The sequence below is a fragment of the Lates calcarifer genome, linkage group LG20 (assembly GCF_001640805.2).
Source record: "Lates calcarifer isolate ASB-BC8 linkage group LG20, TLL_Latcal_v3, whole genome shotgun sequence".
NCBI lineage: Eukaryota > Metazoa > Chordata > Actinopteri > Centropomidae > Lates > Lates calcarifer.
Genome location: NC_066852.1, coordinates 19,123,022 through 19,138,495, shown reverse-complemented (window position 1 = coordinate 19,138,495; position 15,474 = coordinate 19,123,022). Strand labels below are relative to the sequence as shown.

The 15,474-nt window shown below is 40.2% G+C and overlaps 1 protein-coding gene across 3 annotated transcripts in view; it reads left to right on the top strand.

The window, feature by feature from the left end:
• cpeb4b (cytoplasmic polyadenylation element binding protein 4b) overlaps positions 1–15,474 on the top strand; it is a 31,864-nt gene that overhangs the window by 10,696 nt on the left and 5,694 nt on the right. Inside the window, exons 3-10 of one of the 3 annotated variants that reach the window (XM_018691844.2) lie at positions 2,543–2,633; positions 6,818–6,868; positions 11,062–11,085; positions 12,322–12,492; positions 12,663–12,752; positions 13,142–13,260; positions 13,416–13,530; positions 15,107–15,288. In XM_018691844.2, coding sequence (XP_018547360.1) covers positions 2,543–2,633; positions 6,818–6,868; positions 11,062–11,085; positions 12,322–12,492; positions 12,663–12,752; positions 13,142–13,260; positions 13,416–13,530; positions 15,107–15,288 — 843 coding nt within the window. The remainder of the gene's footprint in view (positions 1–2,542; positions 2,634–6,817; positions 6,869–11,061; positions 11,086–12,321; positions 12,493–12,662; positions 12,753–13,141; positions 13,261–13,415; positions 13,531–15,106; positions 15,289–15,474) is intronic. The other 2 variants (XM_018691845.2, XM_018691846.2) reach the window with 2 other exon arrangements.

Sequence of the window (15,474 nt, the reverse complement as noted above, 5' to 3'; positions counted from 1 at the left end):
TAAGTTGCATCCTTCATTCCTCTTGTTTAATGTTTTAGTGTTGTTTTTAATCCGTGAACATCAGCACACAGTTGTCACTTTTCACTTTCTATTTGCTTGAGATGGATATGATTTCAAGTATGCTGCACAATAGACAAATAGCATTTCTCTTTTTCAATTGGATCGCCACGTAAACTGCTGTTACACCTGATTGAATGAATGCACCACTCGCTTTGCAAGACCCTGGTCTTTGCTTTTAACTCATAAACCACACAGCGGCTGTCCACATTTCTCCTAAACCATGCATCAGGTTAAGTTACTGAAAAAATCGCAGAGTGATGCTTCTTGTAACTGTAACAGCTTTTTATTCCTCAAGGTTTGTAAGTGTTCAAGAGGCTGTGAGTCATGCCTTGGTCTAAAAATCTCTCACAGTTCCCTGGTTGGTCAACGCTCAATTCTCAGTGTTAGTCAGTGTTTTCCCAACTTAAATCTTGTAGCAAAAAGGTCATGAGATGTATCCTGGCTTTAATATTTTCCAAACATGTAATTTTATTGTTCAGCAGCCTCTTTGTCTTCTGAGCCCTGTGCTAAATGTAATTAATTTGGTGTTAATTGCTCTTGTGAGTGTTTTAAAAATTACTGTATACACTTAACTGTGTTTACATAAAATGCTTATGACATTATGGCATTTCTTGACAGTATCTCTGCTAGTAATTAACTAATGTTTTTAACAATAAATTATATTTAAGAATGTCATCAGGTTTTCTTTCACAGCTGTGTTCTAAAATGTTTAAGATGATGCAGAAAATAGGGGGAAAATGTTCATTTTAGTTGTGACCAGAGAGATCAGAAAAAAATAATCATGACTAAACGTTTTAGTCATGATACACAATTTACTACAGCTTATTACAGCTCCGTGCAATGTAGGATATCTGGTACATGAATGAGGAATAGAAAGCTCTTTTTTAAGGTATTTCTGCTTTTAAAATGACACGCATTGTAGAATGACTGGAAAAAAACAGGGAAGAGCCAGAGGAAGGAATGAGCAAGTCAAACACGTGAAGATATGGGGCCATAAAGCATTTAGCACCTATGGTAAATGTACACAAGAAGTGTACAAATTTCATACAAATTCTAGCAGTGGTTATTTTGGACAGAAGGAAAGCAGGACAAGTTATTATCAGTGTGTTAACAAGTTGTTGTCAGAAGCTGCATATTTTGTTTGCTTGAGGTGGGGTCAAGACAGAAGCCTTATCAGCATTGCACTGAGGGTATGTGCATGCATGTTTGTGTAGGGGTACATATTTTCGATGTGAGCACATATTTTGTGTATACACTCTAGATGGGTGTGTGTGTTCACACGTGTTTGTATGTGCATACAAACATTTCCAGTATGGCTGGTATGCCAAGGATGCCCTTGTTGTAGGTGACAAAGCTGTCGCTCAAGAACTGGCTCTGCTCCTGCTCAGTTCTACTGCTCATTTTACTGTTAACTTCTATTTTACTTCCTCTTTGAATGAGTGAGTTTATTGCTTAGTTAGTTACAGTACAAGTTAAAGCACTCAAACAAACAATAATCCTGTGAAAAGGGGGATTGTGCATAGACTGAAAAACAGATACAAACCCATGAGGCTATCTTGTCAAACAATATGACACAGAGAAATTCAATACTGACAACAAAAATAAAATTTGCTCAACAAAGGGAAAAAGATTTTTGCTGATCGCCAGTGTCTTACTTAAGTCTTTGTTTGATACCAATGGTTCACACACCTGTGCCACAGAGATGTCTGAGTTATTGTTTGAGCTCCTGTTTGGTGGCATGGCAGAGTTGGGCCAGAGGCTTAGACAATAAAAGAATCAAAAGTGAAATCTTTTTATAAGGTTGATTTGACTTCCTGTTATCTCTGTGTTTTCTTTGCAGAATATATTAGTAATGCACATGAGATTCCAGTGATTCTTTTGTGAAACTAGGGCTCACTCCTGATGTATTTTGTTTATCATTCTCACTATTTAGGTCAATGCCAAAAGTGTGAGAATCTTAAATTAAGAAGCCATTGCATTTATCAAAGCAAGGTCGAAAGAAATGTGCATTAACACAAAGAAATCTGTTATGTCTTGTATGTTTCTCTGAAATGAGCACAAGCAAGAATTAAGTGAAAATTAGTTCTAAATAATGGGGAAGGCGACTGGCTACTCCTTCTTTGAAAAAGTTTTTTTTTATCAATAGCTTATCTTGGCCATGAATGTCCAGGCCACGGTTAGAGTGTGAAGCAGTCAGAATAACAAAAAAAGTAAATTTTCTTTTGTAAATTAAGATGAATGCTGCCTCTTCTCTTTTGTAGGTGTGTGCTCTTTGGTCAGCCTGGATTAACTGAGGCAGTGTTACATTACAAGATGTAGATAAATCACATTGCCATAGTTGCTCCCTTGGACCTTCTTGGTGGCTGACTGTAAAGACCGTTGGCTGCCACAAATTTAAAAAGAAGATCTGTGTAAACTGCATGGCTTTGAATCAAGAAAAGAAAATTAAGTGGTGTTTCTCTTCTTTCTTACCTCTCTATAGGAACGCACCAGGTCATTTGACAGCTTCAACATGAACACACTGGAGAGCTCCCTGATCGACATCATGAGGGCTGAGCAGGACACCCTGAAAGGTGAAAATGTTAGCTGTCAATCAAGAACCTGACACGCTAAGTAGCAACACTACCCTTTCATTTTACATATTGTTGAAAGCAGAGGCAGTGCATAGATGTTAACATCATGATGTGCCATGGACAAAAGAAAACAATGATTTTATTCACTGATGATCCATACGCAATATTTATTTATGGACAGGGAATAACCACGCATGGGTGTGTACCCCACCAGTGTATTCTCCCCCGTTTAGCTGTCTCTTTCTGTATTTTCTACATAATTATCACATAGTTATTAATATCAGGCCTGCACCTACTGTTTGGCAAGCACATGGCGAATGTACAATATTTATCCAAGCTATGTGTCTACTCACATAAAATTAAATTTGAAGCTCCAAAATAATGATTAAGCCTCCAAGAGTCATCTCAAACACTTCTAATAGAGTGTTATGGCAACATATGCTGTAATAAAACTGAAGGTAAATTGACTCTACTCATGCATACAGTAAATGTAAGGATGAAGATAAGTGTGTGGCATGACTGTTTCTCATTGGCCAAGCATCTGGTAGGAGCATTACACGTGAAATAGACCTGGTAACCTCTCACACATTCATGCTTATTCACAATGTAACACCTCAGTTCTTAGCAGAGAAGCTTCACTTCCACAGATTGAAGATCTCAACATTGTGTCTACTTCTGGTGTTATGATCAATAATAAGGAATAAGGAAGGTCAGTCAGTCAGACAGAAGTCAGGGCTGTTCTTTCAAAAGAACAACCTGCTTTTTGAGGAGATGTTGAATGAACACAGAGCTGATGGAGGTGAAGCCCTTGTATTTAAGAGGGTATTTGTGTGAGCGATGGAAGGAACTGAAGTTGTTGGCCATTATTAGTTTCTAATGATCACAGCTGCAGAGCCTCCCCTTTTGCTCCCATTTTGAAAGATGATAACAATTTTCTAAACACAATGACTCAGAGTTGTTTCTGTCCAAATAGTCTGGCACAGCTGTGATGGACTTAAATGCATGTTGCTGTTATCCGTAGTGTGAAGTTGTAGTTGTTTATCTGTTGACATCAGGTCACCAGAATGAAGGTATTTTCACTAAAACAGTTTGCAAAAAGTACTTATAAACTAAGTGCAATTTTGCACCTTTTAAAAGATATTTTGCTTCATTTCTATGTCAGTGTAAATCCCTGTATTCCTGGTCTTTGAAGCTCTTAACCCTATATGGGTATGATAATTACTAACATGTTTTTACACATGTGCAGATACTCTTTATAGTACAGTGTAACACTTACAATTAGCCGAAAAAGAGAATCATCCGTTTGAAAGTGAATTATAACTGACTTTGGTTATTGATTAATAGAGGCCAGCCAATGTCTGCTATTGACTGAATGGTGTTAGGCAACACTAGTCAGTGGAAACCCAGAATTGGGTTATTGAATACAGCAGGTCACCAGTGTTGTTTATTTTTTTTCAAGGATGCAACTGACAGTAATTATAGGTAGATAGTACTTAACTTACAGACAGCTCTGTGGCCAATATTAGGCATTGGTTGAGAGGGGGTAGCTTGTAGGAGTAGTGGTGGTAATGATCATTGTTTGCCAGGAAATGCATGATTGATATATAGATTATACTATGTATCTATATACTATAGAGTAGTTTAAGATGTGAGCCATATTTCTTAGTTGTAGTTTCTCCCCCTAATCCTAGATCGTATCAATGAGTTGAGCACCAGAAACGGATTAGCTTGTGTCTCTGCTGGAACTCAAACCTCAGTGTAAAATATCTCAAAATGGCAGTGACAAGATATTGTTTTCCTTTTCTTATCCACAGTTTTGGGTTTGGAACACTGAAATGTTTATGCACAAAAAGAAAATCAAACACAGCACATATATCATTAGTTGTCTCCAACTCTCAGTAATACATTTGAGTAAATTATTACCTGTTTAATTATATTGCATGTATACATTGCTATTTGTTCTACAGAAAAGGCATCGCCATGTAAAACGTACATACCAGTTTCACTGCCAGAATAACACAAGGAGTGAAAAACCCGAGCTGCAGACAGTTCACTATCACCTCTTATTTATTTCAGCCTCACACCCACTGTGCTCAACCACGTCCAGCTGTGATCTAATGTTCCGCTGTAGTAAATCTTCCCTCAATATTAAGAGAAGAAGACTTAGTTATCTCATTAGCCATGTTTAGGTATCCTAGCTCCAACCAATGCTGGCAGAGATTCCTACTACTGTTAGATCTAAGAGCTTGGCACCAGAAGACAAAACAAGTTGTGTTAAGTGAAAACTGCGAGCTTCTGCTTCATTAGCAATCAAACCATGTAGGGTTTTGAAATAGTTATGAAATTACATATAGTTTAGCAGAAGTAATGTTGCCCTCAACTTCCTAGTTAAATGTGCATTCTCTTTCCATTTTTAGCACAGCTTTGGTACTTGTTTGTCAGTATTTATCTGTGAATCCTCATATTAATTATCATTCTATAATTTGTCAAACATGTAAGACTCTATCACTGCACATTTATCTTTCCTATCTGTCCTCTCATCTGACCTCCCATGTTTCTTCAGCCTCCTCTTCTTCAGATTCGTTCTTGTACAATACCCCATTCTTTACTGCTTCCACATGATGCATCACGCCATATCCCATCCCATATTCCTGGTCCTTTTTTGTCTTGTAGCCCTTGGCCTGCTACAAAATATTATACTAGTTATTCCCTGTTTTCATAATTATAGTCCAGACTAAGCAGTGTAGTGTAGACTTCTTCCCTTTTCCCTCACAGCAAAGTAAAAATAAAAACATAATTACAGCACATTTTCTTTGAGTGCAGACTCTTCTCCAGGCCAACTGACTCTTTGAGCTCTCTCCTGCTCTATGTCACACATGTACATGCATGAACACAAATATAATGAACACGGACAGCATGAATACACAAGCACATTTAGATCCACATAACCAGAGCGCAAATTTCTCATTCCAGCGGAACATATTGAACAAAGTGAGAGCGATGAAGCAAAGGAACAGGCGAGACAAAATGTCTACAGTAGAAGTGGCTTTGAATCGCTTCCAGCATTGTCCTGACTGACAGAAAGGATCCCTCTGTTCAGCCACCACACACACACACACACACACACACACACACACACACACACACACACACACACACACACACACACACACACACACACACCCCACCACACCACTGCGTGCTGTGTGTGCATGCATGTGCTTTAACTGTTACTGTACTGCACAAGTATGCCAGCAACATGCAAATAAGGTTCATGGAGCGGGCACGCACAACCCTGCAGACACACAGGGATGTGGTGTGCTTACGTGCTTGAACACTTGCTCCTCTGAGACTATTCAAGGCTCTTAAAATCCAATATGATGTGTTCTGCTCAAATGGACTTTGATTTTGGATGGCGTTCCTATCAGCACGTATTACGTAGCTAAATTACAGAGGGAGATAAACTCATGAATTCTGCAGTGCAGTCTGGGGGAATTGAGCTTGTGTGTGTAATTTGGTTTTGGTTGGCATCTCTGATTTTATTTTAACAGAGAATTGACAATTATATTTTGATTTGGCTAATTTCCAGATTGTGATGAATGTGTGTGAATGTATGGAAATCTGTTGTAGGGTATAGAAGCTCTCAAAGCTGCAGGTGGTCCGCCCTGGTTTCTGTGGGCTATGAGTCCCAGTTCTGTTCTATGCACCACATCTACTGTGAGTACTGTGAGGCTCAATAGGCGAGGTGTGGGGGAGGGGCCAGCAGATTTCCATGTGACCAAGGCATTGGAATGCACCAATCACAGGGTAGTCCGAACCCATACAACAATGGTTGTACTATTTCAGCTCTTTCATCTCATTATCCCCTCTGCAGCAAGCGGGCCTTGCATAACTTTGAAGCTTGTTTGGCATCATAACATGTATTTGTGTGTGTGTGTGTGTGTGTGCGTGTGTGTGTGTGTGTGTGTGTGTGTGTGTGTGTGTGTGTGTGTGTGTGTGTGAGCGACCAAGATGGGGCCTGGCTCAATGTAAAATGCATGCTATGAGGCTCAGAGAAGGAGAGAGGCACAGATAGGGAAATGGAGGTCGTAGTCTCTAATGAAACTGATGCGGAAACTTATCACATTTAGTCACATGTAGGCCCCATCATGTTAAATGTTTGTGCTTTGTGTCTCCCTGTCCAGGTCGTCTTGGGTTTCCCCATCCAGGCGGGGACAACCCTCTGCCCCTCAATGGTATGTATGATAACCTTATACAGGGTTTTTAAGGGTCCACTAACATTACAAATTAGAGATTAAAATCATAAGTCATAGGGAGTTTGTGTACAAAATGTAATAGATGATTATTTAGAGAATTTTTTTTCAATCAAAGATGATCAGAGATTTTAAAAACATAATTTAATGAAATTTGCTCATTAATCTGAAAATATGACAGGCTAAACAAAAAGTAAAACAACAATAACAAAATCATTTTAAGTCCCTGAACTAAAAACATGCTCCCTCAGGAATATCATGTCAGTTTTTCCCCAGCCAAGTGGACATACACATAGTATGATTCACCCAAAAGTTCTTCTCTATGAAGGTGACTCAAAGTACAGTAGGTTGAGATAGTTAGAGTGATGCTAAATGACCCTGACTTTTGTGTGTGGTGACTTTGGAGCCCTGTGTGTCCCTGCTTGCCCGGGATTGTATCCAGCTACTTTTCTGCGCCCCTCTGCTTTGTAAATGTCAACAACTGCCATTTCCTTACTCACTTGTGGTTTTAACCAATGAGTATCTTCTGTGATGACCTTTCACCTAGTTTTGTAACTTCTGTCAGGTCCCTCCCTTTCATTTGACTGTTGATATTGCTTTGTCCTTTAAACAAATACATGGATGAAGAGAGGAATGAAAGAGGATGAGAACATGGGGAGAGGATGTAGTGATCTTTGATGCCAGGAAATAAGTGGCTGGATTTAGGTGGATAGATAGGGATAGAACATGAAAGAAAAATGGCCCCAGGATGGGGTTTGCGCACCAAAACCTTCTTGTCCTGTGAATAATATTTCTGGTTGTGGTTTAGATTTTAGGTCTTTTTGAGGGTTTTCTGGGGGACATTTTACCCTTTTGATAGATACAGTAGCAAAGCAGACAAGAAATATTGCAACAAAGAAATTCAAATTAGGGATGTTGCACTTACGTGGAATGCATCTTCAACCACTGGGCTGGTTCGTTTCTGAAAGATATGAAGATATATAGCACAGTTAAATTGCCTTTTAAACTGTATAGAAATAACTCTCCCTCTCTCAAATCCCTTGTACGTGCAGCAGTTTCCACAACAGCAGTTTAATATTCATCTACCTCTACCTTGCCCTTGCACACAGTCCTTCCCTTTTTATCATTGTGTAATTGTGTTGTTGTAGCTTTTGCCTTCTGGTCTTGGGCCAGGATGTAAAACAGGAGAGGCCAGTAGTTTCTTCACAAGATTGCTGGGTCACATGGTGAGATCACATGGTCAGGAGCTGTCATCAAGCCCTGAAACAGATGGTGCCAGCGGATAGGCAGCGGATAGAGGTTGCACACCATTTCTCTCTCTTCCTCTCTCCCTCTCTCTCTTTTTGTCTCATAAGCATACACAGATTGCATTCCCCATTCTCTTGATCTCTCTCGCTCACTCTCATTTTCTCTCACCCCCACACAGCTTTTTATCAGCTTGTTTCTCCATCTCCTCCAATCTATTTTCTCTCCCTCACACACGCATCTTTTTATAGCGTTCTCTGCGCTCTTTCAATCTGCTTTCCCCTCTTTCTCTCCCTCTCTTTCTCCCTCCTCTCTCTCTTTCTAGCTCTCTTTGACCCCCCTCCCCCCCAGAGTTAATGTCCATCTGGGTTGGAAAGTCCACTGAGGGAGCCAAGGATTATTGCTTGTGTGTTCTGGACACTTCTTCATCCTCTCCATGTTCTTACGGGTTTAGTTGGGTCGATGCTTCATTCTCTCCAGTGTCCACATTTTAATTCTTGTCACTTCAGCTCAGTGCAAAGAAAAAATATTTCCCAGTAAGTGTATTAAGTAGAATGAGTAAAAAGAGTGTCTTTCTGTGTACACACATCACACTGAACCTGATGGACTTGTTGGATGGGTGTTAGACTTGTTATAAGGAAGAAAAGGAACTGAATTTCTGCATGAATAAAACAAAAAAGACCGCTTTTATTATTCATTGTTTAAAAAATTAAACTCAGTGTATTGTAGTGCTTTGTAAGACTCTCTCAGGACAAGGACAAGTTATCGTCACCACTTTCCAGCAAATTTGTTCTTGAGATTTTTTTTTAACAGATTTTTAAAAATGTGAATCATCAGTCTTTAAGGCAGCATCCAATTAAGACAGCCATACACTGATCTCATTTGTGCTCTTATGAATACTATCTAGATTTAGAAAACGCTATGGTGCTTTCAAAAAGTAAGTGGTTAACACAATTATTTCCCTTGAAATGCCGCCTGTGGTTGCCATGACTACAGGGCGAACACACAGCAGCTACCTGGAAAAGTTGAACAATCATCACTTAAGGCAACAGAGGCAAACTGCCTTGCACGTACTGTATGTGAGGGTGGCAGCCGCCCTCTCTCTGTCTCTCCTTGGTGCCACTGATGCCTTCCTTTGCCACAGGGCTGCTCGTGTTTACACTGCAAACAATGGACGCTGCAACGGTAAACGCTTGCTGTCATAGATCTATTGTGTTTAAAGGTCCAAAGCTTGACGTCAGGAGAGCTGAATTTCTAGCGTATTACGTATGGTGAATTACATATTGCGACATTGCTGCCCACATCCAGGAACACATGATGGCAACTGCTGGAGGTTTTAAGAGTCTAACAATGCCACTGAAAGTTTGGATTATAGTGACTGAATCTGCTGATGTTAGTGCTGCTTGACCTTAATGAAGCATCTAATGCTGTGTATGGTCAGTGTATTGTGTGTTCACTGTTCCTGATTACCTGTAGTGTGCCTCAAGGTTCAGGCTTTGGTTCGTTTATTCTTTCCCTGCTCAATGATACACAGTTGTACTTTTTAGTCAAGCTGAGTGAACTGGATGAGCTGAGCTGCTGTTTAGCCAGTGTTATGTATGCTACCTAGTTATTTCTGCAATTAAATTTGGGCAAAGCTGTCGTCCTTGTGATTGGCCCTGAGCATGTTTCTGTGTGTGCCTCACTGTTTTTTTGCATTTCCTCTGCAGGGGCCTGTACACGTGACCTTGGCTCTCAAATTCAGCACATTGAGCCTGTCCCGAGGAACTTGGGAGTTTGACCAAAGTCTCAGTTGTTATAAGCTTATATGAAGCTGCTCTGGTCTTGCTTAATTTGTGAAGGAGTGTTGCACAAATTAGGAAAATACATAAGTAAAGTGATTCAGAGAAAATTCTACATTAAATGTTCTCATTTCATTTGCCTTGACTTATTAAATTTTTTTAGTAGTAATTACCTCAAGGCCTTTAACACTGAAGGAGTATTTCTGTAGTGGAACTGAGGCATTTAGAAAATGTCATTGGCTATATGGGAACAGGAATAAGTAAAAGCTTTCACAAGTATTGTATACATAAAGGTTACAATACTTTAAAAAAAAGCATCAAAAACTTATTCTGTGTTATTTCCCCTCTCCTTGAGAAGTCTGCTTGCTGTATGTTAGGAATTGAGCTTGCTTGAGCAGGAGCCTCATCACTATTTCTTATAGAGTTAAGGTTACTGTGCTATTTCTGTCAAGGTTACATGGGTTCAGAGTGGCCTGTTTTGACCTGGCCTCAAGTCAGCAAAGTATTCTGAAAACATTCTTATATTTTTTATTTTATTCATTTTGCCTTTCGGTTGCTTTGTCTAATGTTCTTATTCCAGTGTCTGTGTTTTACTTAGGTTTTTATTGCTCTAGGAATAATAGTTATTATTATTTATTATTATTATTATTAATTCATTGCAAGTATTTTACAGAGCTTCCTGTTATTCTGCTCTGTCTTTTGTCTTCTTTGTGTCTTCTGATGGTGTCCTTTATCCCTTTTGATAATGAAGCACGTTGCAACCTTATTTTGTAAGTGCTGTATAAATAGCCAGGTGACAAGTGTCCACCTTGAAACATGCCAAACAACCCTCATCCTTTTTTTTTTTCAATGCAGTGAGATAAAATCATTGTGTTGACATGTTCAAGCTGCAAGTAGTTGGCCCACAGACTGTACCTTGTTAAAAAAGACAGAAACTTAAACTTCACACTCTAGTGTCAGTAAAGCAGCATGTTGACAGTTCCACAGGCTGATTATGATTCACAGCTGATTAATAAAATGGAGGGCAGGGAGCCAGGCAATGGAACATCACTCCATTGTCTTGAACCACCTGGCACTTTTATTGGTATAGTGTATTATGCATCTTTAATAATCATTCTCTCCTTTAATTTGTCCTTATTCCACATGCAGCCAGGAATTATAGCAGGAGACGAGGTAACCTATAATCATGGATATATTATGTCTCGTGTCTCGATATTTTTTGCTGATTTTGTCACGTTAAACTGTGCTGTTATAATTTTATTGGTTATGGTGCATTGGGTTTTTTTTGTTCATATAAGTTTTGCACTGCCCTGCGCTTTGTATCCGTACAGTGAAGTGACATGTTTGTCTTAAGTGTCGAGCCTCGTTTCAAGCTTGTGAAGTGATCTTATACATCTTTCATCCTTAAGTGTTTCTCTCATTGTGCTTGAATCTGCTTGCATTTTCTCATCTTCACACACATTTTTACAAGATTGTTAAAGTCAAACAATAGAAGTTGTTGGTGTCACATTTAGCTGAAAGCTAATGAGGCACACACAAAGCATAGTATGTGATTTATATACACACACTGCAACAGAAAGCCACAGACACATGGCCAGGCACATGGCCGGACACAGATGCTCATCCACACTCACACACACATCACATACTGTAAGCTGAGGCTAACTCCCTGCATAAATCTTTATAAAGCAGCTCAGGGCGGGTTGTATGGGAGCAGGAATAGGCCAGGGAGGGCTTAACCTCTACAACACACACATGCACACGTCCACTGTGAAACAATTTAGACTCGCTCACCGAGAGAATCACTGTGTATGTACAGTTCTCGTTCAGTCCAGTTTCTTTGGATATGACTTTAATACGTACTTTCAAACAGTAATTTCCATGCTCCATAACTGGAATTAAGTCATAACCACTTGACTTTCATGATTATCTCTATATTTGTTTCTCCTGTTACTCCTCCCTTCCTTTTTTTCCCAGACAGCAGCATTTTTATAATGGTTGTAGGCTTTTGAGCGCATTTGCAGATGTTGAAGAGCTAAAGAAATATTTACAGCAATTTCTTCTCACCAGATGGTGTTAACAGAGTCACACAGGGCTCAAGGAAATAGATGAAATGCTGTATGCTTTAATGTAGCAAATTTGCATTACACACTACATACACACAAATTATGTAGCAAATGCTGTCAGATAAAAAAAATCTAAAGAAAGTGCTTCTTCACCTTCCCCCCATTGCTGGTGGTAAAGTGCTAATGTACAGTTGGTTGTCATTGCTGCCCTAGTGTTACCATGACAACACCAACCCCACCACCATCTTTACTCCTAGTTCTTTTTTCAGGAAATAAACCTCTCCTGCTCTCTCTCTCTCTCTCTCTCTCTCTCTCTCTCTCTCTCTCTCTCTCTCTCTCACAGGCCACTCTTCTCTCTTCCCCATGGAGGATGGTTTCCCAGATGATGAGCGTGGAGATCAGGGTCTCGCGGGCCTGGGATCTCCACACTGCTTTCCACACCAGAACGGAGAGCGTGTTGAACGCTACTCGCGCAAGGTCTTTGTCGGAGGACTGCCCCCGGATATAGACGAAGGTACAGCAGTGAAATCACGATCAAAAGCATTTAATTTCTGGGCCATCTTAGTCAATGTCGGTAATAATTTAAACTGGGTATGCTTAAAATCACTCCCGAAACATGATTAGCATCTTGCTGCACATAAAGGATAATCTTTCCTTAAAAGCCTGTGTTCTGCCTTATTTCAGATGAGATAACAGCCAGTTTCCGGCGTTTTGGACACCTGTTTGTGGACTGGCCTCACAAAGCTGAGAGCAAATCCTATTTCCCCCCCAAAGGTAAGTGAAATTATCATCAACAGAGCTTCTTCATAGCGTGTTGTACTGTCTTGTAATAGTCAAACATTACTTACGTGGCTCTGGTGTAAACTGACAGACCATCTTTCTGCGGGAGAAAAAGAAAGACATGTTAGCTGATGTGCTGCCATTATCAATATGTATACATCTGTTCGGACTGTTTTTGTCTTCAGGCAGTTATCTGAAGCATTTGTTAACCATGTCGGGACTGTTTGTCTGTTTGCAAAAGCTTATGGCCTCCTGCTGTGACTACAGAATGTCGTGATCAGACAGTCAGTCACAGTAATCAGAGCACAAAATGCCAACACTATTATTGTCAGCTCTTCGCGTCCCCAGCAGCAGTGTGAATAACCCTGCTGTATTTTGTGTAGGCTATGCCTTCCTGCTGTTCCAGGATGAGAGCTCCGTGCAGGCTTTGATCGATGCCTGCATCGAGGAGGACGGCAAGCTGTACCTCTGTGTGTCCAGCCCCACCATCAAAGACAAGCCGGTCAGTGGAAACCCACATGCACATGCGCACACGTCTGCTCACATCTCTTGCTGTTTCCACTGAAACCCAGTGAAACTTAAGTCAATGACTTATACTTGACTTTTAGTGCTGTTTATTTCTAGAGCTGAAACCTGTAGGCTTTGTGTGTGTGACAGGTCCAGATCCGCCCATGGAACCTGAATGACAGCGATTTTGTGATGGATGGATCTCAGCCCCTGGACCCGAGGAAAACCATCTTTGTGGGAGGTGTCCCTCGTCCGCTCCGTGCAGGTATCCTTCATTTTTTATGTCAGTCTTTTTACATATGTCTTTTTCTCCACCAGGCGCATTAAGAGCAAATCTGTTTAGCATGACAACACTTACATTTGAAGTACATGCTGTGCATACGGGCTGAATCCTGAGTGTTTGTTGTTGACTCATATCAAAGGCCTTTAAAATGTTCTCTATGTTTTATACCTTTGCATATGTTTATACTGTAATCCACAAATAAGCAGTACTAAGTAGCTGTCCCTCACTTCTTATGCTTCATTTCCTCCCAATCTTTGAAGTGCCCACTCTAAGCACACGGTAGGTCAGATGAGCATACATGTTTATTTATAGCACTATCTGTTAACAGTTGCAGTGAGAAGTAAACTAACAGAAGCAGACAGAATGGTTAGTGGCACAGAATAACAAAGATTCAGTTTAAACAGTCACCTGCAGACGTTATTGAGAACAGTGCTGAAGTTACAGAGAGACTTGGGTGTTTTGGTTTTTAGGTGACTGGCCGGATTGTTCCCGGAGACCACTGCAGTAAAATTAAGAGCTATCTTTTGGCTGTTAATACAAGTTTGCCACAAGTGTTCTGCAGCAGTCTGTTCAGGGCCTTTTTCACAGCAGACATATTGACCTGTCACAGTAGAAAAAGCAAAGGAATAACTACTACTTTTTTTAAACTGTGACATGTCAAAATGTCTTGTGTGAAAGTGAAAGTACATGCTGTGCATACGGGCTGAATCCTGAGTGTTTGTTATTGACTCATGTCAAAGGCCTTTAAAATGTTCTCTATGTTTTATACCTTTGCATATGTTTATACTGTAATCCACAAATAAGCAGTACTAAGTTGCTGTCCCTCACTTCTTATGCTTCATATCCTCCCAATCTTTGAAGTGCCCACTCTAAGCAAAAATCTTCTTTCTGTAAGACACTGCAGTGTGATCAGCTTGTGTTCATAATAAACATTAGATTTGCTAGAGGGTAGAGCTAAAGGAGGCGCTGACCTACACTGGTCTAAACAGGAGGTACTCTGTATGAGGCACTGTGCTGTGTAGAATATTAAATTTTCTTTTCACCCTGATACACGTTTTCCGCTCTGCTGGTAGCTGTGCTTTAGACCTCTGTGCTGTAGTTGAGCTTATGACCAAGGTCATAAGGCACTGTGGTGCATTAAATATTTTATGACCCTGTCTAATATTTGGGTCTAAATTTACATGTAAAAAAAAAAAAATTCAACATATTGAAAAAAAAAGCCCTTTCACTTTTTCCATTTTAACAAGCTAAACTGTAAATGAAGTAAAGACTGTGAATAAATTTGTTGGGATTTATTGTAGCCATTTTAGCAGCTGTCCTAAGGGCACTGTCCTCATATTTGCCCCATCAAACAACCCCCATCAGTTTGCCGTATTTGTGTTCACTGGCCACATGGGTATGAGTTTACATGCGAGTATGTGTGTGCACATGATTGTTCAGTTTTGCCAGGATGTTTGTAACTGTGTTCATGTCTTTCTACCTCTGTGCATCAAACTTGTGTTTGTAAGTATTTTGCTCAGCCAATTCTTTGTGTCTGTTTTTCCCCTCTTCTCTGCAGTGGAGCTGGCCATGATCATGGACCGCCTGTATGGTGGCGTTTGCTACGCTGGCATTGACACAGACCCTGAGCTGAAGTACCCCAAAGGAGCGGGGCGGGTTGCCTTCTCTAATCAGCAGAGCTACATTGCTGCTATCAGTGCTCGCTTTGTACAGCTGCAGCATGGAGAAATCGATAAACGGGTGAGTGGAAAGAAAAGAGAGCTCAGTGTTTTTTGGTCTCCCCATCTCGGTCCCCTTCATCTATCTCCTCATACTGCACTTCCTGCTCTGTTTCGGTCAAATGACTTTAAGAATTCTATGTCTCCTCATCCTTATTTATTTTTATTGAACCATTCTTTTTTTCTACAGCACATGGTAGGTCAGATG